At 36.6% G+C, this 27,806-nt stretch overlaps 1 protein-coding gene across 1 annotated transcript; it reads left to right on the top strand.

Annotated features, from left to right (window-relative positions):
• The first annotated feature begins 10,877 nt into the window (after positions 1-10,877).
• Positions 10,878-26,371, top strand: CCT5 (chaperonin containing TCP1 subunit 5). The gene is made up of 10 exons (XM_071590021.1): positions 10,878-11,092; positions 11,259-11,484; positions 12,944-13,142; positions 15,801-15,993; positions 16,119-16,268; positions 19,165-19,284; positions 20,482-20,667; positions 20,939-21,076; positions 21,492-21,672; positions 25,662-26,371. Exons 1-10 carry the CDS (start codon positions 10,985-10,987, stop codon positions 25,793-25,795), a joined length of 1,635 nt encoding a protein of 544 aa, XP_071446122.1. The 5' UTR covers positions 10,878-10,984; the 3' UTR covers positions 25,796-26,371.
• The last annotated feature ends 1,435 nt before the right edge of the window (positions 26,372-27,806 follow it).

The raw sequence follows: 27,806 nt of genomic DNA, 5'->3' as shown, positions 1-27,806 counted from the left end.
GAGGAAGATAGCTTAGGTCCAGGCATACTAGACAATGAGATAGAAAGGGCATTAAGGGAGATGAAACTAAATAAGGCCGTGGGGGTGGATAAAATTCCTGCGGAACTCCTGAAATGTTTAGGAAAATGTGGGAGGAAGAGGCTATATCGGCTGATTCGTAGTATCTATGAGGAAGGAATCTGGCCGGAAGACTTTGTGGGATCAGTGTTAGTTCCTATTCCGAAAAAGGTAAAGGCTACATCTTGTGAGGACTACAGGACAATAAGTTTGATATCCCACGTAGCTAAAGTTGTTCTCAGGATCATAAACAAAAGGATAGAGAGCAGGGCAAATGATTACTTAGGGGATGACCAGTTTGGGTTTAGGAAGGGGAGACGTACGCGTGATGTCATTGCAGTAATGAGATTATTAATCGAGAGGAATATAGAATACAGCCAGGAGGTATTTGCCTGTTTCGTAGATTTCGAAAAAGCGTTTGATAGAGTGAATTGGGAATAACTAATGAGTGTATTGCAGGAAATAGGAATAGATTGGAGGGATAGGAGGCTAATCCGCAACCTGTATATGTCTCAGACTGCTCAGGTGAGAGTTGGGAACGGAGAGTCCGAATGGGCAGTGTTAGGAAGAGGTGTAAGGCAGGGTTGCCCATTATCACCGTTTCTGTTCAACCTGTATATAGAGGAAATGATTAAAGAGGCATGGGAAGAACTGGAGGTAGGAATAAAAGTGGGCGGGGAATTCGTAAAATCAGTTAGGTTTGCTGATGACCAAGCTTTAGTTTGTCAGTCAGCCAAGGGGTTGCAAACATTGCTGAGTGAATTGGAAGTTCAGTGCGATAGGTATGGGATGAGAATCAATATTAATAAAACAAAGGTTATGCGATTTTCTAGAAAGAAAAAGGCTAAGTTGAACATTAAATAGGAGGGCAAAAACTGGAGCAGGTAGAACAGTTTACGTATCTCGGAAGTATTTTGGACCAACACGGTCAGAGTAGTAGGGACGTAAGGAGAAGAATTGCGATAGGCAAAGAGGCTTTTTCAGGGAGAAGGGAGTTGATGAGAGGGAATTTGAGTAAGGATATTAAGAAAAGACTCGTAAAAACTTTGATATGGAGCGTAGCTATGTACGGCGCGCAGACGTGGTCATTGAAGCAGGAGGATAGACATAGACTGGAGGCTTTTGAAATGTGGGTGTGGAGAAGAATGGAGAAGGTGAAATGGACCGGAAAGAAAACCAATGAGGAAGTATTTGGTATGGTGGGCGAAGAGAGAGGTTTGTTGGGAGAAATCCAATGGAGCCAGGAAAAGTGGATGAAGGGGGTATTGGCCGGCACTGGGATGTTGAAGACTGTAATTGTGGGCAGAACGTTAGGCAAACGAGGAAAGGGAAGGAACAGGATTGGGATGTTGGACGTAATGAAGGGAGGAAGAAAGTACTCAGAGATGAAGAGGGACCTGATATAGAGTAGGATGCTGGATTTTTTGTTTACTTAGGAGTCACAAAATGTTTTATTTAGTAGCTGTGTCCATCCAAAAACCTACCTTAACCGGTAGATTACCTTATAATAATTATGATATATGTTTATGTATATATACATATGTATATGCATATGTTGATATTCAGTGATTATTAACTTTTCGCATTATTTTTATTTCTTCCTTCGTTCCTTTTCTTCTGCTCATTTTCCAGGCCCTGATTATTGTCCTTCCTTAGCGACTAGGTGAGCTTTGACCACCAAGTATCTGTTATTAAATGCTGCCTGATTTATCGTTGTGGTAGAAATTTTCTTTCGTAAATCCAAAGCAGCAATTAAAAATCTTATTCCGCAGGTGAAATTAGCTTAAAAGTGATAGTTACATTAAGCTCAAGCGTCTTTTTAAAATTACATCAGAACTGTATTGATGCCCTTGGATTTAAATATTCCTGAGAATGATGCCAGCTATAGATATTAAATATGAGGTAATAAAAACAGCGTAGAAAATATTCTCACCAGATGCAATATTATGTAGATCTCCTTATAAAGAAAGGAGAGGGCGGTAAGGGGCCGGGGTAAACAATGAAATATCCTTTTATATACAAGGCTTATTCGTCCAAGTTTTCTTCTTGTGTGCGTATCAAAAGCCGGTAGAGGAGGTATTTTTTCCTTCCCAATCTGTCGTTTCTCCTCTCTCCCATCAACGCTGAGAACTCATTCCCTTAATTCTCCTCTCACTCATCTCGTTAGAAAATAAATTCCCCCCACCTGCTTTTATCCCTTTAATTTTCCGATTCGGTGGCCTTCCGTTCTTCCATAACTCTAAATTACGTTTGCCCGAGGTAGGTGTGCCTTGAGCCCAAGTCTATGTCAATACGGCCGATAATCAATGAATCAATATTGCGCCGATAGAGACCACGTCCCAATCACCCCGTCCCCTCTCCATTCCTCTCCCCCTTCCCCCAACTGCCCACACCGCCCTCCCAGGTTTCTCCCCTTCCATCCCTCCCTCCAAAGGGGTGCTTATCCCTTTACTCCTCTCAATCTTCTGCCCTCGCCGCACATCATCCTCCTTTCATGCTTCGAGGGCCTTCCATACCGCCCCCTCTCCTCCCGCCCTCTACCTTCTCTCTGCATCCGTTCCCGCCCACCTTTCTCAACCTCCTCTTAATAACTCGCTAACCTCCGCATTCAGCAAACATCGTCCTGGACTCCATCTCGCCCTCAATAATATGGCTACCCCTCTTCCTCTTGTTCGAGGAATTTATCGTTCCCACTCCTCGCGTTCCCCTCCTTCTCGCCCTATTTTTTTCCATTTCCTTTTTGCCTCGCCTACATCTGTTCATTAGATACTCTGGCCACCGAACTCAAGACAAGCTGCGCGGGTGACCCGGAGGGTGGTGGATGGGTAGAGAATAGAGATGGAATACCGTTGTGGGAGATTGGAAGTGAGGTAGATCATTTTCTACTTTCGTGGAAGTTGTTTTGACGATGCATTGTTACTATAGACCGATCGGGGATATTGACTGCAGAGGACATTCAATTGTTTGTATTAATTAATATTCAATTTGAAGCAATGGATTTTCTCTATTGTCTCCAACCAGGTGTCTAGTCCAAGGGACTATGGCTCTCAATTAATTCACCAATAATTCTCAATTTTCAAAAAGATTCTTTATACTTTATCCCTGAATAATAAACAATATTTGAATTTGGCTGTATCGCGTGAGGAAAATCACCAGTGCCTGAAACAAGTATACCATCCTATTTTTTTTAAAGCTGAGTATTATAAATTTGTTCTAGAATAATTTGTATCAGAGGGAGACTTGAAATCGAATGGGTAAAATTTAGGGACTCTAATTACATCTAATATGCTGCATATTCAGAGGCATGGAGTAGAGTGCCTATTTGGTTTAATCCAATTTCCTCTATATTAAATCTAAATATCTTTCTATAGGAAATAATAGCATCGTTTATTGAGCTTGAATTAAAGTACTAACTCTTAATTTATACCAGGATAGGAGGATAATTATGGAGGAAAATAGTTGAGCGTACATAATAATTTTGGATTTTCCCTTTGATTGCATGCATTTTTGGTAATAGGAATTCGAGAATCTCAGTGACTGCTAGCTTTTTCCATTTTTGATTGAAATGGGAATATTTTTCTCTGGAAATTTTTGCATTCCCACTTTCGGTTCAATTCAACGAAAATCATTTCTTTTTACGTTCAGCGACAGATATTATCGCGATATATGATATCATGACCCTTTTATATTTCTTCCCTCTTTAACTTTCTTTTGTATTATTTTCTTTCTGATGTATTCTCCAAGGGTATTCCTCTCCACTGACCTTGCTCTCTTCCTTCCTCTGGTACCTCTTCTTCTACTCGTAATAAATATATTTAATATCCCTCTCACTCATCTTATTTCTCCCATTCTGTCGTCGCTTCCTCCTACCTCTTCGACTCTTCCGCACCGTATGTTTCGCCTGTAGTCGGAAATGATGTCTTTCGGAGGATGCAGAGGGAAGATAAACTGATTCCGTCCCTGATTGGCCCCACGGCATCACGATACTGGGGTGATCCCCTGAGAAGCATGACTAACCTACACGAAAAACTTTATTTCATCCACAAACCTTTTCATATCACACGGTAATACATATTTTCAACTACGCATGCCTGATTTTCCAAGAGATTCATTTTAATTGCACGTGCACACAGGGGTTTATGGAGCCAAACTTGAATATCCATGACTGCTGTTTCATTTTTTTGTTCTCTTGGCTTAGGAATCTTGAACGCTTTCCTCCTTTCACCTTGGAGAATCAGTACTTCGCAAATACTAGTGTGCGCAACAGAGGGCATGGAATGTTTCAAATCCACTGTTTTTATAACCGTTCAAATAATATCTGCGAATAATAATTTTTACTGCTTGCGGAATAACACTATCCTTTTTCCTTTCTCCCTCATCTCACTTTCCTAATCCATAATTCCCACTTCATTTGCTTTCTTCAAATTATCACTTTCTCATCTTCTTCTACATTTCTTATAACTTCCACATTGTATATCTCCACATGTCATCCATCTATATCTGATGTATGTAAATGGCAGGCGGACTATATTACCTCTGCATTATGTACAATACAGGCCTGTAAAAGCCTTGAGTTAGAAGCAAACCTTGAGTTAAACTACGCCACAAAACGTCTTCACGTTTGTAAAATGTTTGCCCATTGTCCTCCGCTTATTGAAAAACGCGAGCTTCTTACCCTTTAATTGCCGCTTCTATAGTCTTTTTCTCGGCCAATTTATTAGTTATAAAAATATCTAAATCAATTTTATACCTTTGTAATTTAGATTGGTCACTGCCAATTGTACGTACTCTGCTGTGATTGACCGGGTCACACCTTATTTATAAATGTATTGATGAACTTGATCATTTAGTAAAATTGCTGCAGGAAGGTTCTTCGGGACAATAATGTGGTGATATCCCAAGGTTTTGCACGCCTTGAACTTGAGACAAATACCCAAGACAGCTTATTAATCTCGTTTGAAAAAAATATTAGGAGAACTACGCGTGCACACTATAAAGCGTTAATTGAACAAAAAGAGGGGCGAGAGCACATCAAAAGTGATGTGGTGGTCGTATTTAATCCTTTCAAGGTTTACGGTTAAAAATAAGAGTAATGGAAATAATAATTCAGAAACAATTAAGATCTAGTTTTAAACATGGCGAAGACTCAACGAGGGAGAATTAGGAAAATATTATTGATTTATCCTAAAAATTGAAAAGATGAAACTCTGAAAATCACTAAGTGGCTAACTCCCTCAAGACTTAGCTTATTTTAGATTTTTTCTAAAAATAGTCGCGATCACAGTGACAATCATTTTGCAAATATACTGTCTATTGGAACTACGATAAACTGGTATCGACACTTACCAATGGAATTTATTCTGTTAAAACCGGTAGTTGCCGAAGGACAGGCGAAGCGAAGAGAACGGTCAGGTGAGGAAGGTTGAGAAAGAAAGGTGGATTAACGAATAATACATAATAATACGTAATCCCCCAACTAAGATCCCCTTTTCCTCAGCATATTGGAACACGAGAGTCCATGATTAGATGAGAATAGAGGGATAAGCCATCATCATATTTTAGAAAAGAGGGAGGGGGAACCAAAAATTGTGGAAAATAATGTTACATATCATGCGTTCAACTCCCACAAAAATGTACATAGTTGAAAAAATTAATCAGCTAAGAAATAACTATCGCAAGGTTAAAACAATGTTGATACCGCTTACTCCGAGGCCATAATTGAGGCGACAATATGCCATCGATGGGAGCGAAAATTGCATTACAGCAAGCTCCCACAGAAAGGGGTGCCTTCGGTACCGATAAAATTGAAAGGAGATGGGAAAGAAGAGGGAGGCAATCGACGGATCGTGTTTGTCCCAGAAGTGCGGGAGAATCCAGATGACGGGAGAGCGAGGGGAGTCGACTGGAAAGGTTATCTTGCGGAAGATAGGGCTGGTGAGGCGGAGGAGCAGACCTCGCTGCCTATAACAGAAAATCGCTAGAAGGATCGCTAGGTTGCCTCTGATTGTAAATTGGGCCCTTCCTGAGTGCTCGTGTGTCAGTTTGGTTGTGGAGCGGGAACGTGGTGGTGGCAGGTGGGAGGGGTGAGGGGTCAAATACCCCGCAAATCCCCAATTCCTCTTTCCAATTCTTCCTTCGAGTCGTATCTCATCACCCCACTGCCGCCATATTTATAATGATCCGAATTTTCACCCGGGCTCCCATTCCATCGACATCCATTCCCCAACTCCTCCCCTCCCCTGGCGACGGTCCGTATTTGCGATCCTCCAATCGCCATCCCCATTCCCATTCTTTTACTGTGACTGCCTGATGACTTTCGTGTGGCACTCCCTAAGGCGTCCACTCACATGTGGAGGAGTGATTTTCATCTTGCGTTCATCAAACATACTTCCACCTACCCTGGCTGATTGGGAGGGTAAAGGACGAAATTTTTCAGATTAATTCCACAACCTTTTGCTGACTTCTTTCCAAGGTATGTTTTGTAATAGGCCTTGAACCACTCTAACTTTATAAACCCTTTGACAAATTCTCATGGGAAAATTTCAATAATAAGTTATTATTTCTGCTAATATTTTGCGCATTTGAGCCCATGTGCTCTAGAATTTAACCATTAATATAGAACGAATTTATGATTATGAACGTGTGCATCAAGTTTTCTATTCGTTGATTGCTAGGGGGGTTAAGTTTGGACAGCTGCTATGTTCCCAGCATTATCGCCATTCGAGCTTTGATCATTATACTTCTAAATGATGAATCTTGGAAATGTTGCGAAAGCTTAAACGACGGTAATACTGGCTACGTAGCTGCCACAGACAACCAACTCTAATTAACTTAATATCTTACGAACAATACATCGGAAAGAAACTAAGTACTAAAACAATAGACAGTCCATTATTTATCTGTATCACAATGGAGTAACGTTTCACTTATTGTTTGCCTCGTTAGGTCCTCCTTTTGACGGATACCCTTGGGCTGCAACCCAAGTTTAGCAGTGATTCTACATCTACATCATATCCCGCAAACCGCTACAAGGGCGTCTGGCGGGGCGTGTCACCAGTCATGCATGAGTAATCACAATCATGACACCTCCACACAAATAGTATTAGTTTGATCATGCACTGGAAGGAAGTTAATCGCACGAAAGAAGGTACTTGTATGAAAAAACACGTATTCAAAAACATTATTATTCAAATCATACGGTTTATTAAAAATGCATGCTGGATATCGACAAAATACATGCACTGCCAATGCTAATCGTCCCCTTATGCCGGCAATTATACATATCTGGTTTCATCTCTAATGGTACGAGAAAAAATGAAATGTTAAATCTATCCGTTCCATTATCTCTCTTCTTGTTTTTGCATGTGTGATCTGATTTACCCATGGTGAGTCGGGGCCTGTAATATGTCTTTAATATATTCAGATGAGTGCTATGCTACAAATTTACGCAGTAAATTTAACTATATGTATTTCAACCTACGGACAACTAGTGGCTCCCATCCAAATTCTTCCAATAATATCGTGACACTGCCACGTTGTTCATTACAAATTTTCGCAAACCTAGCTGCTCTACGTTGCACTCGATCTAGTTCCAAAACTAAGTCCACTTCGTGAACTTTAGGTGAGGCCGAACTAACGTAAAATATGAAAGCTCTTTAATCCTCTCAGTACATTTCCCAGGTATCCTTATTATGAATCCTGACTTTTTATTTGCTATTCCGTTGACTTCACGAGTTCCTCCCAGACGATGTCCTTAGTTATCGTAACACCCAAATATTTTACGTTTGTTATGTTGGTTTCCTCTGTGGTGTACGTGCTTTTGGGTGAAATACTGTTCCTTCGAAAATCCACCGACACATTTCATTAAATTTAATTTAGCTCCCATGTCTTGCACCACTTTTGGATCGCATTTAGGTCATTAGAAAATCTCTATCTTCACGACTGCATATGTCCATGTATCACTGCATCGTCAGCAAATACACGAATTTTTCTGGAAACCTGATGCCTGACGACATCGATGTATAAAAGGAACAATGGCGGACCGATACAACTTCCTTGTGGGACACCTGATGAGATGCTTACTGTATCGTATGATACTCCATCTATTACGACCTTTTGCTTTCGACCTGTAAAAAAGTGATGGATCCAGTATACTGCGTACTTACGTGTCCCGTAGCTTCCCAACTTTTGAATCAACTTCCCATGAGAAATTTTGTCAAATACCTTTTTAAAATCTAGAAATAGAGCATCAATATGGACGCTATTTTCGCCCGAAACTAACATATAATGAACCTAAAGTTCCTTTTGAGTCTCGCATGATCTACCTTTACGGAAACCGAATAGGTTTTTTTTACCAATAAACTCTGGGAATCGACATACTTCATGATTTAACTTATAATTATGAGCTCAGAATATTTTGCCTGAGATGGATGTGAGGGTTTTGGGTCGGTAATTACTCAGATGTTCTCTATCGCCTTTTTTAAATGGTCGTGGTATTTGCTCCTTTCCAGGCCTTGGGTATTGCGTGATTAGGGATTATTTCATTAAGACTGGATTATTTATTCATTTTTTCCCTTCTAAGCCTTCTTCTCTCCATGCAGAAACATTCTTCCATGCGTCATGGCTTGCTCTACGTTTAGGCTGGTGTTATGAATCTTCATGACTACATCATACTTTTATCGATTCAGAGAGGGAACTCGAAGAAACCCTTTTATACGATACAATTACAGAAGTGGAGAGTGATAGAATAGTGTGTGACAAAATAAAGCGATTTCAAGGAAAATTAAGGCATCGGAAAAATCCTCTGCGAAGGCACTCAGCATAGCGCGATTGTGGTGAACTGAGATGCATGTATGTTGTCAACTGACCATGAGTTACTTGGGCAGCTGCGAAATATTATTTTTCTCACTCGAAGGAATGTCACGTTCGAAATAAGATAGTCCGCAAATGTTTTTCCTCTCGGAGTCATATCCCAAACATTAACATTTAAAGGACCTGACTTTTGGTATAAATTATATTTCTAGGGAAGACCATCGATTGCACTCATGAAGTGGTAATAGAGTTTTCTGTGTCCATGGACACACACGGCCATTTGCACCTCATAAAATCTACTACATTGAAAGGAATTATTAATAAAGTATATTCATATTTCTATATACGGTGCTCAAGTTACTAATAAGTAGATGTATCTTTCCCCAACTAAATAACATAAGCTTTTGATCATTATTCCAGCATTAACTGTTTGTCTAACATGCATGTTGATAAAAAATATCAGAAAGAAGCCAAACATTTTACTCCCTACGCATTGCATATATGAGTTTATAATACCGTGTTGACGTGTTGACTATTCGGAAGCTGAAATAAATAAAAAGATCAATTCTTTTAAAAATAAATCCTTTATTATTAAGCTCCTTTTCCTTTTATTTAATATGGATCATTGCACTGAAGTGGTTAAATGGCCTGATCATATCGAAAATCTGTTCTCTCGTACCCTGTTTATCCTTTGCATATTGGAATAATGTGGTATTCTTTCAAGCGGGGTGTCGTAAACCAAGTAACATCCGTTATCAAACCTAAAGGTAAATGGTGGATAGGGGCACGTAACTAGTGCAGTATGTGTTGTAAACCAAATAACGTCCGTTATCAAATGTAAAGGTAAAGGGTGGATAGGGGCATGTAACTTTTGCCGTCATGACTTTTCATAATTTTTTAACCGAAGGTTTCGATCACAAGCGTTGTCCTTCAGCACTAGAAAATTGCACTACTCGCTAAAATAATACCATGTCTCCATTCCCTATAAGAAACAGATAAGGAGACCGATCTCCCTCTGTACTTCTGCTCTGTTTACTTCAATTTATAGCCTTCAATAAACCGCCGTGCCTCTAGATGTATTCAATTAAAAACTATTTAAAATTTACGACTCGGATTTATTCGATTAAAAAACAGATAAACAATCGAGAACTTGGTGTTCATGCAGTGGCAATAGTTTGAACACTCACATTTTTCCACTGTCAAGCACTAATTATTAGAACTTTTTTGCAATTAACTACTAAATTGTTCATCGGCTATTGCTTCCAGAGAGACTGATATACATGCACTCTCGATACTACAGAAGAAGGCTTATATGACTATACTATAGAAGAACTTCATTATGGCTCACATTGGATGTATATTTTATGAAGTTCAGCAATCTCAAAAAAGGCTAATTTTGTACTGAGTTGTACTAAAAGACTCTGATAAATGGGAAAACGAGGCAATATGCAATGTTGAACACAAGTCGACATTGAACAACTTTTGAACCAAATATTTTCTTTCAGCTTTATATCCAGCTGAGATATCGAAAGCAAGCGACAAGATAGATAAGAAATTTTTATCACGTTTTAAAGGATGCGGCAATGACTTAATGACTCTACATATATTCTTGAAAATTCATGGGAATAATGAAATATACTGAAGAATATATTAAAGGATTGGAAAGAGATTGTATATAGCATTGCTTTTTGAGAATCCATCTTGTAATCCTTCCAATATCCATCGCATCTGCCGTGAATTTGGTAATTAATTTGGGCGTACGATCACCGAAATTTGCACCCCAGGCTCTTTATGTCCATAACCCGCCATAATTAACAGTAAACAATGTTTGAGGATAAAAGATTGAGAAACAGTCAAACTTCGAGGCATGGTCTACAAGGTTGTCAGCAGACTAGTAAAACGATTCATGTTTCCGCGATAAACCATTTCAAACTGCTGTGCATTGTGGGCTGTTGGTCTCGTCTCTTACGAGAATGCATGGGAAGCTTCGAGATATCGAATTGCTTAAATTGATCTTCCGCCGGTGTGGTCTGGAGAGTACAATGGCAGTTTGAGAATTCATCTTATATTCCTCATATATCCATTGCATCTGCCGTGAATTTGGCAATTCGCAACCATGTCGTCTATGCCTGGAACATTGGCTTTTGACGAATATGGTCGTCCATTTATTATAATTAGGGATCAAGATAAGCAGAAGAGGTTAACCGGTCTTGATGCCATCAAGGTATTCTTTTCGCACGTGTTATTAAAAACATGAATAGTTATTTAATTACTATGCGTAATGCGGTTATATGTGGTATTTAGTAACAAAAGGCTTAAAAATAATGTTTTTCAGTATGTGAATCGTGTTTTGACGAGAGTAGGGAGTTATAAATTTAATTTTGTTCTAGTCTCATATTTTGGCCGGAAGGGCCATTGCCAACACTTTGAAGACGTCCCTAGGTCCTAAGGGCCTGGATAAAATGATGGTTTCACCTGACGGTGATGTCACGGTAACGAATGACGGCGCAACTATCCTGAAGCTGATGGACGTTGATCACGAAATTGCTAAGCTCATGGTTCAATTGTCTCAGTCGCAAGACGATGAAATTGGCGATGGTACTACAGGTGTTGTTGGTAGGTAGATATTGATAGATTTATGCGTAAGACCCCTATTTGATGATAGCTTGTGTGAAAACTTAAATTTTTTTACCATGGGTCTGGTGTAATATTTTTTATGTTTAAGTACATTTAATATATACCCTAAATGCTTACAAGCACATAAAATTAAATGGTTTCCTGCCCATGGTCAGTTTTTCCTCGTTCCTTCATGCTGTATTGTGTATTTGTAATATTTGCCCTACTCAAGTTGTGGTGGCACTAAGACACTACTAATTCTCTTGTGGGAATTAAGTAGAATCATGTTAGTGCAAAAAAAAGCAACATTCTGAACCATTGGAAAATCTTCAATAGATTTACATACTGATATGAATGTTACAGTCCAATTGGGTGGTTCCACAACCAAGATTAGCGGACAGCCAATTTAGAAATGCCCGTGTGAATGTCATTTTCGTTTAAATATTTTAAATTCGATAATGGTATGGCTTCTCTGTTACCCTCGTTGTAATTGTGGTACAGTTAGGAGTACATTAGGTTTCTGTTAGTACGAAAATGTGGAAATTGGCCTTCTTTACAATCTGAGAGATTTCATGTCGGGTAAATCATATCTTGTGAAAACTAATCCAAGACCCCTGGGTTGAAGTTCTATGAAGAAAGGTTATGTGATTTTGAGTAAGTTGAGTTGCTAATTGTTATTTTTGTTATATTTATCACACTGAGTCTTAATGTACATTTTAATGATTAAAATAACTGGTGATATAATTTACGAGGCTATGTGACTAATAGCCCTAGTACTGCTGCGCTAGTTATACTGGATTATATACTGTTGTGGAAGGTATTTTTAATCGTCATAATGTCAATCAGTTCATTATGATGAAAATAAAATTAAAGAAAGTAGAAAGCTAGTCCTACTTTTGAACCTTATAGCCTTTTCTCATAGCATGTCAAATATAATGGACAGCCATGCATATTAGATAATTATATATGTTGCTAGTCAACCCTGGCCATAAGATTTTCCAGCACGGCTGAGTGAAGAAACTAAGCTTTCTTTCAAAATAGCCAGATTACTCTTTAGTATTAGAAAGCAGTTATTTTAGAATTTGTTTTCGGCCCCTAATATTAGTGGATACTTGGTGACACTGTCTTGAAATGGTTGTTTAATTTTTATGCTATGTTTTAAGTCTCTCTTATTGTAGACTTATTTAACAAGTAGTCGAGTGCTACTAAAAGAATGATGGAAATCCAATTGAAATCTGAGATATTGTTGATGAATTCTATTCTTTCTTCAATTTGCATATGTTATTTTAGCCAGAACTATGTTCATTGAAAACAAGAAACTGTGGTCCCTCTTATTGAATATAAAACTAATTTTGTCGCATTGATTCCACCATTGATTAAAATGCTTGAGCTTCAATTATATTTTGTCATCCAAATTGAGTAAATATGTGATCATTTTATATTTGTTTTTCGTTTCCAGTCCTCGCAGGCTCACTATTAGAGCAAGCAGAGTTGTTGCTGGACAAAGGTATCCACCCAATTCGTATTGCAGATGGATTTGAATTAGCTGCTCAGTGTGCAGTGAAACATTTGGATTCCATAGCAGATTCATTTCCAGTGGATGTTAATAATTTAGAGCCTCTAATTCAAACTGCAATGACAACACTTGGATCTAAAATGTAAGTATTGCTGTGCATAGTGATTTACCAACATATAGGATTTTTTTAAGGCACTCCTCCTCATATCCATTCTATTTCCTTTGTCAAAGTAACTAATTAATTAAATTTAAAGTTAAGTAAATGAACTCCTTATTTGAGAGAAATTGCTCGATTTCTTGTGAACTTTTGTTTTAATACATTTTGTTTACTCTTTTTTTCTGAAAAAAGCGTTACCTTCTGTGTCAAAATTATTAATAAGGTATAATCTGTTGATATTGCAGTGATTTCTACGATAATAAAGCGGATGTTTTTTGATGTTGCAACACAATCTGATTGTTAGCACTTGAATTCTACTATCTTGTGGTGAAACACCTATGGATGGCTGATGTAAATTTGATCTTTATAAATCAATATCATCATGTGAATGTCTGTAGTTCTTCGTTAGGAATTCCCTAAGTTTTGATTTGGTGTTTTGTAATTTAGGGAATAAAATTATTATGGAACCAGAGCATTGTGCTAACTCATGTAATCAAAGTGTCAAATTATTTTTCAAGGTGGGAGAGGTCATTCATTGACATTGCTCCTGCAGGTATGTCCATATTATGCCATGGCAACACTTCTCAATTAGTTTCTATGGGAGGCCTTACCACAGAACACACAAACATCCTTCATTTGTTGATTTTCCATCCAGACACCTTAGGTTCACATGTGTTGCATACTTCCCATCAAAGTCTTTTATATTCACCAGTTTCATCTGTGTTGTAGATCTGAGGTAACTCATTTTCAGTCAATTGAGTATGCAATTTTTCCATAAATGGTTCAATCACATTATCAGTGCACACGATTCATTTATAGTATAAATGCATGCTGAACTGCCGTGGCCAACCAATACTTACAATTGGAGACCTTCATGTGCAAGTATTTGTGCTGTATTATGTTGATCAGTGCCGTGGATTTCTTGTACTTGTTTATTCAGTATTATACTGTTGGAATTGCCTCTTGCTGTGTTTCATCTTCCGGTATCATAATTTCCTGAATATCCTTTGTCGTTTTGATGAACGTTCGTGCAAACTCTACCGCAAATAGTGTTCTTTTACTTGTCCAATGTCAAAAATAACAGAAAATTAACCTTGTTGAATGCCATTCTACTCGGTTCCATTGTCAAAAGTTGGTGGTTTTTCTGGAAGAAGATTCCATAGTAATTTAGTACTTGGGTACAGTGTTACCTGTCCCATAAGTTGCACTGTTTTACTCCCAAATGTGCTCTATAAATAGCCTGCGCCTAATGGGCCTGGGGTATATTGATATAACTTTGTCCTCTAAGCCCAAGCCCATTTGCCAGGAAAATACTTACCATCAAGCTTTTTTTGCTGCATCAGGAATAGAAAAGTATTGCCATTATTACAAATTTTGATATTATCTATAAGCCACAGAGTTTTAATATTTCATTGAAAGTACTTTTTTTTTAATCCCAAATAAATCTTAAATTTTTGCAATGTAGCATATTTAGTTTAATCATGCATGTGGTGCTACCGCAAAGTAGCATGGGCAACTGGGGATGTAGTCTCTCTGCTAATACATCGTATATCTCCCAATAAACTTCAACAAGCATTCAGCCTTCAGTAGTATCGCTGTGTTAAAGGCATAGAAAATGGTTGCTTTTAATACTAATTTCAGATGTCAGATTTCATTATCGAAATAATATCAGAAACTAAGCATGGCATAAAATGTTAAAAATGATGTTGCATAAAATTGTGGGATCTTAAGAAAGTAGGTTGTTGTGCAGTATTGCATGTAAACTTGAAATCATTAATTACATTTTAGGACATGGAAACAAGGCAGCGGAAAGGCATTTTGGCCCAGTTTTGTGAATTTATTGGATTCTGTGATGCTTAAACGTTGATTCAAGTGTAGCTCTTTATTTTTAATGTAATAGTTCAATTTTCTTTGTATTAACTGTTAACATCAAACTACTTTGATCCTTTTTATTCTTATCCAAGTATATTTCCTAAATTCTAACCTGAAAAACCGGTGTGGCGCATGCATCTTTTTGTATTTCAATTTTTCTATTTCATCATTCAATTGGTTTACTGCAACTCCCATTATATTTTAATACAAGGCTGTGTATTCTAGGGATAATAATGCGGTGGTTTTCCGCTGCCTTTCGCATTGCAGTACTGCGGTCAATACCGTGAACTTCACTCTTGTCCGCAGCTGATGCTGTGCCGACCCATTCGGTCTGTTTCACCGGTGCCTAATAGTGAATCTGCTGCCTTTCACCATGGTTTTAGAGTAGCTTTTTAGTGGGGGTCTCTAAGCTGATAAATTTTTGCCAGTCACTGGAATTCAACCAGCCACCTTCGGTGCCTTAGGCAGACACGCTACCTCTGGTCTACCGTCACCTCTAATGCATCTGATAGGCCAGGAAATATAGTATAGGGAGAGTAGGAAAATCACATGGAAAGAGTTGGCAAAGTAAAAATAGGCTCTATTCATTTAAAAAAACCAAACCGTATAAGTGTTAATGGTAATTTGTTTTCTTTAAAGGTTATATCCACAAATTTGACTGTCCATTGTGCACTAATATTGTACATTCTTGTTCAGGTTTACTTATTAATACAAATTCCTTACTTAAGGCAATGATGTGCTCAATGTTTCTCGTCCTTTGTGTATTTACAGAGTGAATAAATGCCACAGGCAGATGGCTCAGATTGCTGTTGATGCTGTATTAGCTGTGGCCGATATGGAAAAAAAAGATGTTAATTTTGAGCTTATTAAAGTAGAAGGAAAAGTTGGTGGTCGTTTAGAAGACACAATGCTTGTTCGTGGTGTCATTGTTGATAAGGACTTTTCACATCCTCAGATGCCTAAGGTATTAAGATTCATGGGTGCATATTTTGGCATTGAAGTTCACTTGTATTTTTTTAATTAAATGAATTATAAATGTAGAATATAAAGTAGTATTCTCAGTGAATCTATGCTATTTTCCTTTTATAGTTACTCAAGGATGTTAAGCTGGCAATTTTAACCTGTCCATTTGAGCCTCCCAAGCCCAAAACTAAACATAAGTTGGATGTGACATCTGTTGAAGATTACAGAACTCTTAGAAAGTATGAAGCGGAAAAATTTTCTGATATGGTTCAGCAGGTATGAATATATGTATATCTCATAAGGTCATTGAAGTGGCATGTAGCAGATCATTGCCCGTAGTTGTGACATTTCTTTTTCTTTTAGCTGCCTAATTAAGTTTGCATTTATAAGAAATAAGTTATTGGTATGTTGCTGGAGAAAATGTTGGGTCTTGTTAGGTTAAGGTGGTGCTTGGATCCCAAATTTGTATGGCTGTATTCAAATTCTGTGATTGGATAGTTGATTGACATCCCCATTCAATATAGCCTTAGTATATCTAGTTGTTTGCTCACCTAAAGTTTATTATTTCTATCTATGGCATTGTTTCTTGCTCATAGAGATTAGAAACGAAATTAGTGGAACGCTTGAATGCCAAACATGATGCTGTAAGTGATGAGCAAACAACATTTGTCCAAGTTACTTGATAAGATAAAAGTACTTTATTTATGTATTAGACTGTTATGTGAGCACCCTACTTGATGCTGGCTGTGTGTGTTTATCCCGTGGAATTTTTATGACCAAGCATGTGTTATCTCTTTTTGTCTTTTGTGAGTTAAATTAAAATTTTAGTCTACAAAGTTTAAAAGGACATAGAAGTTAATAGTTTCTTGCCCATGGTCACTGTATCCTCATTCCTTCATTCAGTGGTATGCTGAATGAAGGAATAAGAACTATTTTTTGCATTGAAATTTGCAGTCATAAATGGTGATGGCACTAAGACACTACTATTTCTCTTGTGGGAATTAAGTAGAATCATGTTAGTGCAAAAAAAAGCAACATTCTGAACCATTGGAAAATCTCTTCAATAGATTAACATACTGATATGAATGTTACAGTCCAATTGGGTGGTTCCACAACCAAGATTAGCGGACAGCCAATTTAGAAATACCCGTGTGAATGTCATTTTCGTTTAAATATTTTAAATTCGATAATGGTATGGCTTCTCTGTTACCCTCGTTGTAATTGTGGTACAGTTAGGAGTACATTAGGTTTCTGTAAGTATGAAAATGTGGAAATTGGCCTTCTTTACAATCGGAGAGATGATTTCATGTCGGGTAAATCATTTCTTTTTAAAACACACCCAAGACCCCTGGATGTGGATGGTTTCACAAATCTTGTTGGTACACTTTTAAGATACCCGTGTGATCACTAAAAATTTAATTTTTTGTAAATCGTTAAAATTAAATCATGGAACTCATTCTCCTATAAACTCATAATAGTGTGTATTCAACTCCTATGATTGGATTGACATCTCAATTCAACATAGCATCAGTGTATATAGTTGTTCAAGTTTACCGGAAGTTTACTATTCTTATCTCGTAAATTGTTTTTTGCGCATAGATATTGGAGACAAATAATAGTGGAATCCATGAATAGCACAATTTGCTTATGAAAATACAATTACACATTTGTTTCAATTTTTCTTTAAAGAAAAAAGGATTAATTTTGCAGGCTACATGTATTTAGCTGTCACCAACTGTTTGATGTTTTAGAATAGTTCATAACATTTTTATACTTATTTTGCTAACACTTCATAAACATAATTCTGTCATCCTCTGGTGAATGCAGTCATTTAAGGATCATTAGAATTATCACTTATATCATTTTTGACACAGCAGTTTCATTTCCAAATTATTCAGCTTAAGAGTTATTATTCTTTCTTGAAAATTAAGGAAAATGTTGAAATGAATTTCAATTGGCACTTGATTGAATGCATTGATGGTTACATGTAGGCTCTATTTACAGTTTGTCATTGCAAAATTAATTAAATGCAGGGGTGGTAGTGCTGTAGAATATTTCTCTATCTATTAATGAAAGAAAAATTGGCTACGCAGTTGGTAATGAAAATTGCGGATTATCTGGCATCACTTGGATATAAAGTATATATTATGAAATTATAGTCCTAGTGACCAGGTCTGTGTTTCAAATGAAGAAGTAATAACAGGCTGCTCCTGCAGCTGGTTTTGAGGTTAATTTGAAAAGTGATGCATGGACTTTTCTTGAGGGTAGAATTTTTCAAATCTTAGAATGTTCATACTAGCTCTTGGTTTAAGATAAGTAACCATTAGCACTTCAGTTGTATGAATTGAGTTGAATGATAAAAATTTTATTTTTGCTTAAATGCACAGTAGTCAATTTCAAAGGTTCATTCATCAGCAATAAATGTTGAAATCCCTTCATTTTATTATAATATTCACGGTGGCCACTGCCATGGAAAATTCTGGAATTTTGCAATTCAATGCATTGGTTTTACATTTTAAATTTGCTCAATGCCAACATCATACTTAATGAAATTTTCAAAAGTAGTGTGTTTCTGGTCAAACTCATTGTTACCATATGTGACTTGAATTCCAGTTTTATGTCCGAGCTTCGGAGAAATGTCTAAGAATTTAGGAAATAATCGTGAGAATCCATGTGAAACATGGATTAAGAATATAGAAATTTAGTCATATACCACTATTATAATCTGAGCTTAATGTTGTAGCAAAGCGTATCCTTTCAAAATTGTAAGTGCATATTAATAAATATCCTCATAGAAACAGGTATGTGCTCTCTTGATTCAGTATTTGAATTTGATATTAGAGTTGTAGTTGGTCTGGAACAATGTAACAAAACCAATAATACATGAAACAGTGACTTCACTATCTCAACTCGGTGATAGAATTTAAAATTTATGCATGGAATTTTATTTTTAATATAATTTAATTTTGTCTATAGTGGTGAACCTATGAATCCTTGTGTCAGAGATGTAGCTGTAATTTTTATATTAATTGCTGGTTATCTTGGTAACACATTGAAAACTCTTGGAGTATAATAAATTCAATTGATTGATACTCAAAGGTGAAAAATATATTGTCAGTTATTATCTTGTTCAGGGCCAGGTGCTAATTCTACTATCATAAATTATTTGAAGGTTAAAGATGCTGGTGCTACATTGGCCATATGTCAATGGGGTTTTGATGATGAGGCTAATCATCTCCTCCTCCAAAGAAATCTGCCAGCAGTGAGATGGGTTGGAGGTCCAGAAATTGAGGTGTGTATCAATATTTGAAAATTGTTTTTGTAATGACATGAAAATTTGATCTGTGCAACACAGGGATTTTAGTTCAATTGACTACGCTCAAGCATAAATGCTTAGGCCAACAAGAATTCTAGTAGAAATAATCTCAAATGTGCTTTGTGTACATTCTAAACATTGAAATGGGCTTTCTTTAAAGTCAGCATAGACGAATTCCATTGGTATTACATGTATACCAAGGGTCAGACACTATGCAAAATTAAAATTGTTCTCATTTTTATTTGATTCTTGTTTACCTCCAACAGGATTTCATCAATGAGACAATGACAGCCATAAAAAATACTTAGGTATTCTTTTGAAAGTTAATCTATTTTTGCGTGGAAGGGTTGATTTTTTAAAAATCTAAATGATAATAACATATCTTTAGTTTTTGGGGGTTGGTAAGAGGATCATGTAATTTGGTGGGGAGTTGGCACCTATGCTTGAAGCACTCCTTTTAGAGACATGGAGAATGCAGTGTTATGATGAAATAAGAATAATTTGGAAAAGATCCAATAACTTGCATTATAATTAGGTGAAAGTGTTTTTACTCTACTGTGTATTTGTGGTGATGAGTTTGGTATAGTTTTTATGAAAATTAGGGTAATTCATTTTTCACTCTTTGCAGCAAGATTTATTGTTATGAAGGAATTATATATTGATGGCAGTAAAGATCCAATAACCAAGTCAAAATATTATTTTTTGTTTGAGTGATTGGTAAAAGAAATTAAATGTCCCTCACAATATAATAGTAATGTTGTTTTATTGCTATCTTATCATGTAATTAATCTTATGATATCCTACATTCTGATGCTACTTGTGATTTAATGGTAATATGTTGAGCCCACATAAAGTTTGAAATTGATATAATGTTGGTGTCAGTTAACTATTTTCTGTACAACTTCTGGCAGTATTGTGTATTGAAGCAATAGATTTACATGGTATATTGTTAATAATGGGCACTATTATTGAGAGTATTCCATAGGTTATGGTGTCTGAACATCACTAAGACAAGAATAATGTTGCAAATCTTATGCAGTCAGTAAAACCATGATAATAGTAAATCAGCTTTATTCAGGCAAAATTGAGACTGTGGCAGACCAGTGTAGGGACAAACTATATGCATATGGCAATATTCTTAGTAGTTGATTAAACTATGTTTTTTTCTCTCAGTTGATTGCAATTGCGACTGGAGGTCGTATTGTGCCACGTTTTGAGGAGCTCACTCCTGAGAAGCTGGGACATGCAGGAGTTGTGAGGGAACTCCAGTTTGGAACTACACGAGATCGTATGCTTGTGATAGAGGAGTGTAAGAATTCAAGAGCTGTGACTATTTTCATTCGTGGTGGAAATAAGATGGTAAGCGTTTTTGCGGTATAATAATATTTTTCTTTGGGTGTGTTACCATTAATTTACTTGCAGTGTTTACAAAGATATACTAAATTTCTTAACCTATCTGATACACATTAAGACAGTCTGGTTTTTCTGATCATATTTTAGAGCTAAAAGGGGCATACTCTGAGCTGGGAAATCAGTCCTTGATACATTTGATGTTAACCCTTATAAGTAAATTGACTTCACCAGGGCCTCAAATTTCCTTAAAATAATAAACATGATATTTTTGTTTCAGATAATTGAAGAAGCTAAACGCAGCATCCACGATGCACTTTGTGTGGTGCGAAATTTAGTTCAAGACAATAGAGTTGTTTATGGTGGTGGAGCAGCTGAAATATCTTGCGCCATTGCCACTTCTCAGGAAGCTGACAAAGTAATATTTCTTTAATGACTTTCCCATATCTACCACCTTTTCTTTTGTCATTCATTATCCCCCAGTGCTCTCAACGCTCAAAGGACAGCTACTTGCCTGTTACCACTGTCATCCACTCCTTGCGGTCTGTTGCTCTCAATCTCCACCTCCTGCTATGTCTTTAAACTGTTGTTTTCTTGGTCTTCCCCATTTTTTATGTTAGGATAGGGAATTAGATTGTGAGATTTTGACATTTTTTCTCTAATATTCATTAGGTTAAGTTACCATATTTCCTGTTTATTTTATTTGTGGTGTTAAAGTGATAATTAGTTAATTTTATTTCTTATTGTTATCATTTTATAGTACTTAGAAACATGCTTGCTATTGTGTTTTGTTTCTTATTCATTTAAGGTTAATGTGATTTTTTGCATAATAGATCTCATCATTGGAGCAATATGCATTCCGTGCATTTTCTGACGCCCTGGAAAGCATTCCTTTGGCTCTTGCTGAAAATTCAGGGCTCTCACCCATACATACCTTGACTGCTGTGAAGGCCCGCCAAATTGCTGAAAAGAATCCAGCTTTGGGGATTGACTGCATGCTTAAAAATACTATAGGTGAGTTTATTTTCTTTTTACTTGAAAGTGGCTTGTTTAAGTTAACATTTTCATAAATGTAGTCGGCACAAATGTGTACCCAGTATCTTAGAATGTGAAAACGTTGTAATTGATGTAAATTTTTTATAAATAAAATAACAATTTGCATAATTGATTCTGGAGAGAGCAATAAACATTATCCAGTAATTTCTCATTTGTAAAGTCAAGATTGCATTTGAAGAAATCTGACTTGGTACCATTTGTCACATCATTATTGGGCAGGTTAAACTTGTTTGCTTTTTTTCCTTATTTAATAATCATGTGGATAATGTATATGCAAAATATTGACAATTTGATATTTGTGGATATTTTATTTGATAACGTTTTTAATATTTTCTGCCGTTGTAAAATAGGCCTGTACAGGTTAAACCTTATTCTAGAATACTGTTATTTTTATGTAATGTTCATGCTGCCTATGTATCACTGTCGCGGTAATTATAACATATTCTTAATTGCATAGCATATTAAGAATCACATGCATTTGTGAATGCACAGTGACACTACTGTTTCCTTCAATTAAGCCTACAGTAGACATGCATGTGCTACACTAAAGACACTCTGAACCATTGGAAAATCTTTTCACATGGATTTACATACTGATATGAGTGGAACAATAATTAAATGTAAAACTTTACCTAATTAAGACTCTTTGATACAATTATTACAGTAAAAACTGCAAAATTCATTGATTGACCCTTCCTTCTTTCAACCTTAGATGCCAGTAAAAAGGTTACCCTGCCTACGTAACACTTGTTCAGTATTGGAAATCAAAATGAGCCTTGGTCACAATCCTTAGTGATTAAAATATTCATTATTTTGGTTGAAGTTAAAATATATGTGGGTTTCATTTTCTTGTGGGAATACCAGCGACTACATCTTGTTTCTAGATTTCAGGCATTTTCCAGGTACTTGTTATTGAAGATTGCCTATAACCTACTAGAAATTACTCATTAAGATTATAGTAGTAGTACTAGATTTAGGGGAGGCGACGGACAGCTAGGTCATTTACACACTGAAAATATGGTATTTATGAAGAGTTCTTGGGTCAAACCAAAACATTACGATGTTAACACTTCATTAGAAAAACTAGAATTATGCATTATAAATTAGGAACTATGTAAACATTTTCATTTATATCAGACATTCATCACTGCTGCTAAATTGAGTTATTTTTACTAGAAATTAAACTAAATGCCCCACATTGTATACATTTGGGAATTTTTAGGAAATTTTGTCAAGAAAATATTAAAGCCCTGTTTCTTAATACTGGTGCAAAAGTATTGAAATTTGCTGTAAAGACAACCATTTTCTCTGTCTGATAAGGGAAAACAATGTGATTAATCATTTCAGGCGTAACCTTCTGGCATTGTCCCATTATTCGTTAGACATAAAATACGAGGGTCATCCGGAAAGTAGTACCCGTTCGTGCCGCATGAAGTGCTGACGACGCGAGTAGCCGCTGGACGAGGTCAGATAGCTTCAGTGGCTTGTCTGCCTTCTCTGAGCCAAGTTGCGTGACGCTAGCATTGCCTGTGTTGTTTCTGTGATTGTTTACAATGTTTAAAAAAATTGAGAACGCCGCCAGTTGTGAAGTGAGGGCAGTGATTAAATTCCTCAATGCAAGAAACGTTCGCCCATGTGATATTCATCGCCAATTAAAGGAGGTGTATGGAGACAATGTAATGGACGAGTCGTCTGTTCGGCGGTGGTGTCGCAACTTCAACATGGGGAGGGGGAACACACACGACGATGAGCGTTCGGGGAGGCCGTCTGTCATTACAGACCAACTGGTGAGCTCAGTTGACGAATTCGTGAGGAACGATCGGCGCGTCACAATTGATGACATCTGTGAGCATTTTCCCAATGTTTCTCGAACAATTGTTCATGAAATTGTTAAACACCATCTGCATTATGCAAAAATTTGTGCAAGATGGGTCCCTCGCGTATCTCAATGAGCTGGCGGCGAAGGACTATGCAGCAGGAATACAGAAACTTGTCACACGTTATGACAAATGCCTTAATTTGCTTGGAGATTATGTTGAGAAGTAGTTTAAAGTATCCTCTTTCAAATAAAATTTTTTATGTTTGTTAATATTTACTTTTGTGTCTTTATTTCACGAACGGGTACTACTTTCCGGATGACCCTCGTATTTATAAAAGACTGTAGTTTTCCTCATCGATTAAGCTTGTGACATATAGACAGAAGCCATACCAAGACATCATTGGCCCTTAACAGGCTGTTACTAGAGCACATTTTGGAGTAAAGAGAATGTTTCTTACAACCTGGGAAATATTGTACTTTGGTATCATGATCACAGCACGTAATCAGTTAGAGACTGCGCATCACATTTTGGAGTGGGTTGAGAATTTAATTTTATTGGAAGAAAATTTTAATTTTAACCCTTATACTGCCAGCCCATTTCGGGTGGGATGTACAAAGTAAAAAATCATACTTTTATTTAATATTATAATTGGAAAATATTATTTCCATTCAATGAAATAATATTCTTTGATATTATTTAGTTTTCTCTACACTTGTTTTTTCATGGTGACCTATTTAATTTTTGCAAGAGATATTTTATGTGACTGTATACTCATGCTCTCATCAACTGATACACACATGCTTATGGAACCATTCACTGTGAAGGCCTTAATTGCATTTGGCACACACATTTTTGCATCTTTTTCTTTGTCCTTATGGCGGTTGTGTTAGTTTATTGACACCACACTGCCTATATTTTGCCCAAGCACTTGGAGTAAGACTCAATTACTACCTCATCGACTGGACTTCATTGATGGGTTTGCATTTTTCCCTAACAATCTCATTCCATGGAGCATCTGTAAAAATAAAAGTATTGAATAGGTTGTCAATTACATGGAGCAGCATATTATGGTCCTGGTGTATCTAGAAACTCAATGGGTATCTTCAGAGGGTTATCACAAGTTACTCTCACTTCGACCCACTTTCCTTTGCCTGGATCGCCATTTCCATACCCTTCTTGGTTAGACCCATGCAAGTCATTTCTGTGGAGGAAGCAGAGATCCGATGCCTCTTTGTACCTGGGCTTGACTTGTAATCAAAAGATTCTTCACCACTAGACAAAGAAATATCCTCATCAAAGATCGTGGATGGCAAATCACTGTTTTTATCATTAGCAATGAGTGCATCTTCAATATCTTTACTTCATGTGGCAAAATGCTTTGTCCAGAAAATTCACCAATATATATGAATTGGGAGAATCCATGAAAATATACAGACAGATATAAAAATATGGAAAACTCGATATTTTATTTTAATGACCAATAAGATGTTTATTTAACAATTATTACTTACACAATTTTAGATAATCTTGCTGTACACTGACACTGTGAATCAAATATAAAGAGACAGATAAAATAGTCCAACCTGATCTCTCACCAGCTCGAAAGATCATATGCTACTGGCTCAAAGGTAATGAAAAAACTCTTGGTGAACATTTGAGGCAAACATAATGTGCGCAATCAGCAAATATGGAGAATATGGCGAAACCATCTTAGTAAGCAGCAGAGGTAGAGAGCACTAACCGTTGAGAGAGTCAGGGGCCATTGACAGGGCCACATATCACTAAGTAAAATCAGGAAATAGGGCCGATATACTGGCTCTTGGCAGTTTTTGCTCAATCAATGAGGGCCAATACATCAGCCTACTTGCTGTGGAAGGATTAAATTTATGCATGCTCATTTGTAATAGGAAGACATTCTGTCATCAAATTTTTACTCCTATTGCTTGGTCATAATGACCTAAAATCTGTGAACAATAAACCTTGCCTTAGGCATTAGTTGTTATATGAAGATTCACGTTTGTATGCTGTTTTTTTTATAGCAGTCTTCTATTAATATATTTTATGTGGTGTGTATTTGTTTGACTAAAATGATTTTAATCAATTAAATGTGTTAATCTGTTTTTGCAGATATGAAAGATCAGCATGTAATCGAGACACTGCATAGTAAGAAACAACAAATATTACTAGCCACACAGTTGGTCAAGATGATTTTAAAAATAGATGATATCAGGTCACCATATGATGGCAACATGGGTCTATGAACTTGGACCCATTTGGAAGATCAAACCCTGTAAAATGTTTCATTGCTAATATCATGGTAATGATATTGAGGTTCTTGTGGTCGATGCTGGACCTGAAAAAAATTTCCAGCCTCTTCATTATGCATGTCTGCTTTATCTTGATACTCCCATCTGCAGGACAGTTTTCATAGTTATGACATTAATTCTACATTTAGCTCATGCATTTCAATTATCAAGATATCATAAAGAGGCAGCACATTGCAACCTAACATTTTATGCAAGTCTGCACTGTTCAATGCAAAAAAATCAAACTAATGGCTTCATGGTAATAAGATAATGGTTGCCAGTTTCTTTTTAATGCTATTTTGATTTTTATTGATCATTATCAATTTATTAAAATGTCAATATATTATTTTTATGACTCATTCACTCCATGTAACTCCATTTTTTTAATGGTCACAATAATTTTTCTAATTAATATTATGTGCTTAAATACATAAGGTGATGAACACCAAGACTCCAAATAATTCAAACCTGGTTGACTGAGCTGTATTATTTATTTCTTCTGCAATCTTGAATAAAAAACTGTTGCTTTAATTTATTTTGTGATTAACCTAACCTTGCTGTTGAAATATTTTTTCTGCACTTCTCCCTTAGCAATTGAGCTATAAATGTGTTTAGCTGTACAGCAGTTTATTTAGGAGAATTATAGTACTGAATTATCAATTAAATATATTATTCGCATTATTGTTTCTATAATTTTGGGTTAACTTGTTGTTAATTTTGTGGAATCCTAATATCATGACTTGCATAGTGTTTTGGTAGTCTGTTGTTGCTACAAAATATCTGTTTTGAATGAATGAAACTAGAGTTGCCAATTGCATTAATATTTTTATTGATAAATTTGTCGTATTCCATATAGGGTTACAAGGTATATTACGGGATTATTAAAGATAGTGAATAATATCAATTGTCATTGTGTATTTTTCATGCTTCAATTAAATTCTCTTGCTTAAGGAGTATCAGGTATTAAGAAGGATTTCATTAGAGAAGTTTTTTGTGTTATTGGAGAAGGCTGAAGATGATCATAGCTGTAGAGGTTTAAGTCATAAGCTTGTAAATTAAGGTTGGGGAAACCAGTTTCATCATCATTTGGCTTCAATGGGGTCCCATAAAGTAATGGTATTAGGAAATTCTCATTGCTTGTATTTTAAATGGGTTTTTCCCCAGGATCACCATGGAGCTGAATTTTAGTTAAAACCTGGAATTTGAACCCATAACCCTCGGTGTCTCTTTGTCGAACCATAACGCCCTAGTCGGGTATCACCTTCAGCAAATGCTGTAACCGTCAGAGTACTTATTTTCTCTAGAAAACATTGTCCAGAAGATAATTTGTGATGGCTCCCTAAGTGTTATACGGACTATTTCTGAATTTGCCTTTCCTGGTAGCACCAAAATGGTTTTTTAGGAAGAAATTTCTAGCTATATTTGTGCTCAGTGGAAGGCGGGAGGTGTGTGAGAAGTATTTTTTCATAGAATCTTAGGTTATTTTAATGGATTGTTCAATATATTTGTAAAATATTTTCAGTGCAGATAACAGTGGAGGCAGACATCAAAGATTGTAGCCACAAAGCTAGTGACAAGAAATGCCCTGGCATAAAGAAGGCACTAGAGCAAATCGTAGGTCTGTTTGATTATGAGGACTAAAAACCACACCAAAAAAAGGGCAATTCAATCTTCAATGGGGCAAAGGTCAATCCTCATGAATTGAGAAAAATAGCAATGGATCTTGGGCTAGATATTATATTGACGCAGGAACCACATCTGTATCGATCAGGTCGTGGTTCAATCTGGAAACCGAGGCAGGGCATTGGAAGACTTAATAACCTTCGAAGATCTATATACAGGTATATTGAATGAACTGAGGAAGCCGAAGACATTTAGTTCGACAATGGACTGCTCAAATATAGACCTAATGATCAGTAACTTGGCATTAGTACGAGACGTTTACAGATGGGAGGTTCATGATGAA

The sequence above is a fragment of the Hetaerina americana genome, unplaced genomic scaffold (assembly GCF_022747635.1).
Source record: "Hetaerina americana unplaced genomic scaffold, ioHetAmer1.1.p SCAF_1, whole genome shotgun sequence".
Taxonomy (NCBI): Eukaryota; Metazoa; Arthropoda; class Insecta; order Odonata; family Calopterygidae; genus Hetaerina; species Hetaerina americana.
This window is presented reverse-complemented; position numbering and strand designations above follow the sequence as displayed.

What these genes read in the sequence shown, in the direction of transcription:
- CCT5 (XM_071590021.1), top strand. Translation starts at nt 10,985, where the DNA reads ATGTCGTCTATGCCTGGAACATTGGCTTTTGACGAATATGGTCGTCCA. An exon ending in ACAACACTTGGATCTAAAAT is followed by an intron (nt 13,143 to 15,800) that starts GTAAGTATTGCT and finishes GTGTATTTACAG; the next exon opens with AGTGAATAAATGCCACAGGC. An exon ending in CTTCTCAGGAAGCTGACAAA is followed by an intron (nt 21,077 to 21,491) that starts GTAATATTTCTT and finishes TTTGCATAATAG; the next exon opens with ATCTCATCATTGGAGCAATA.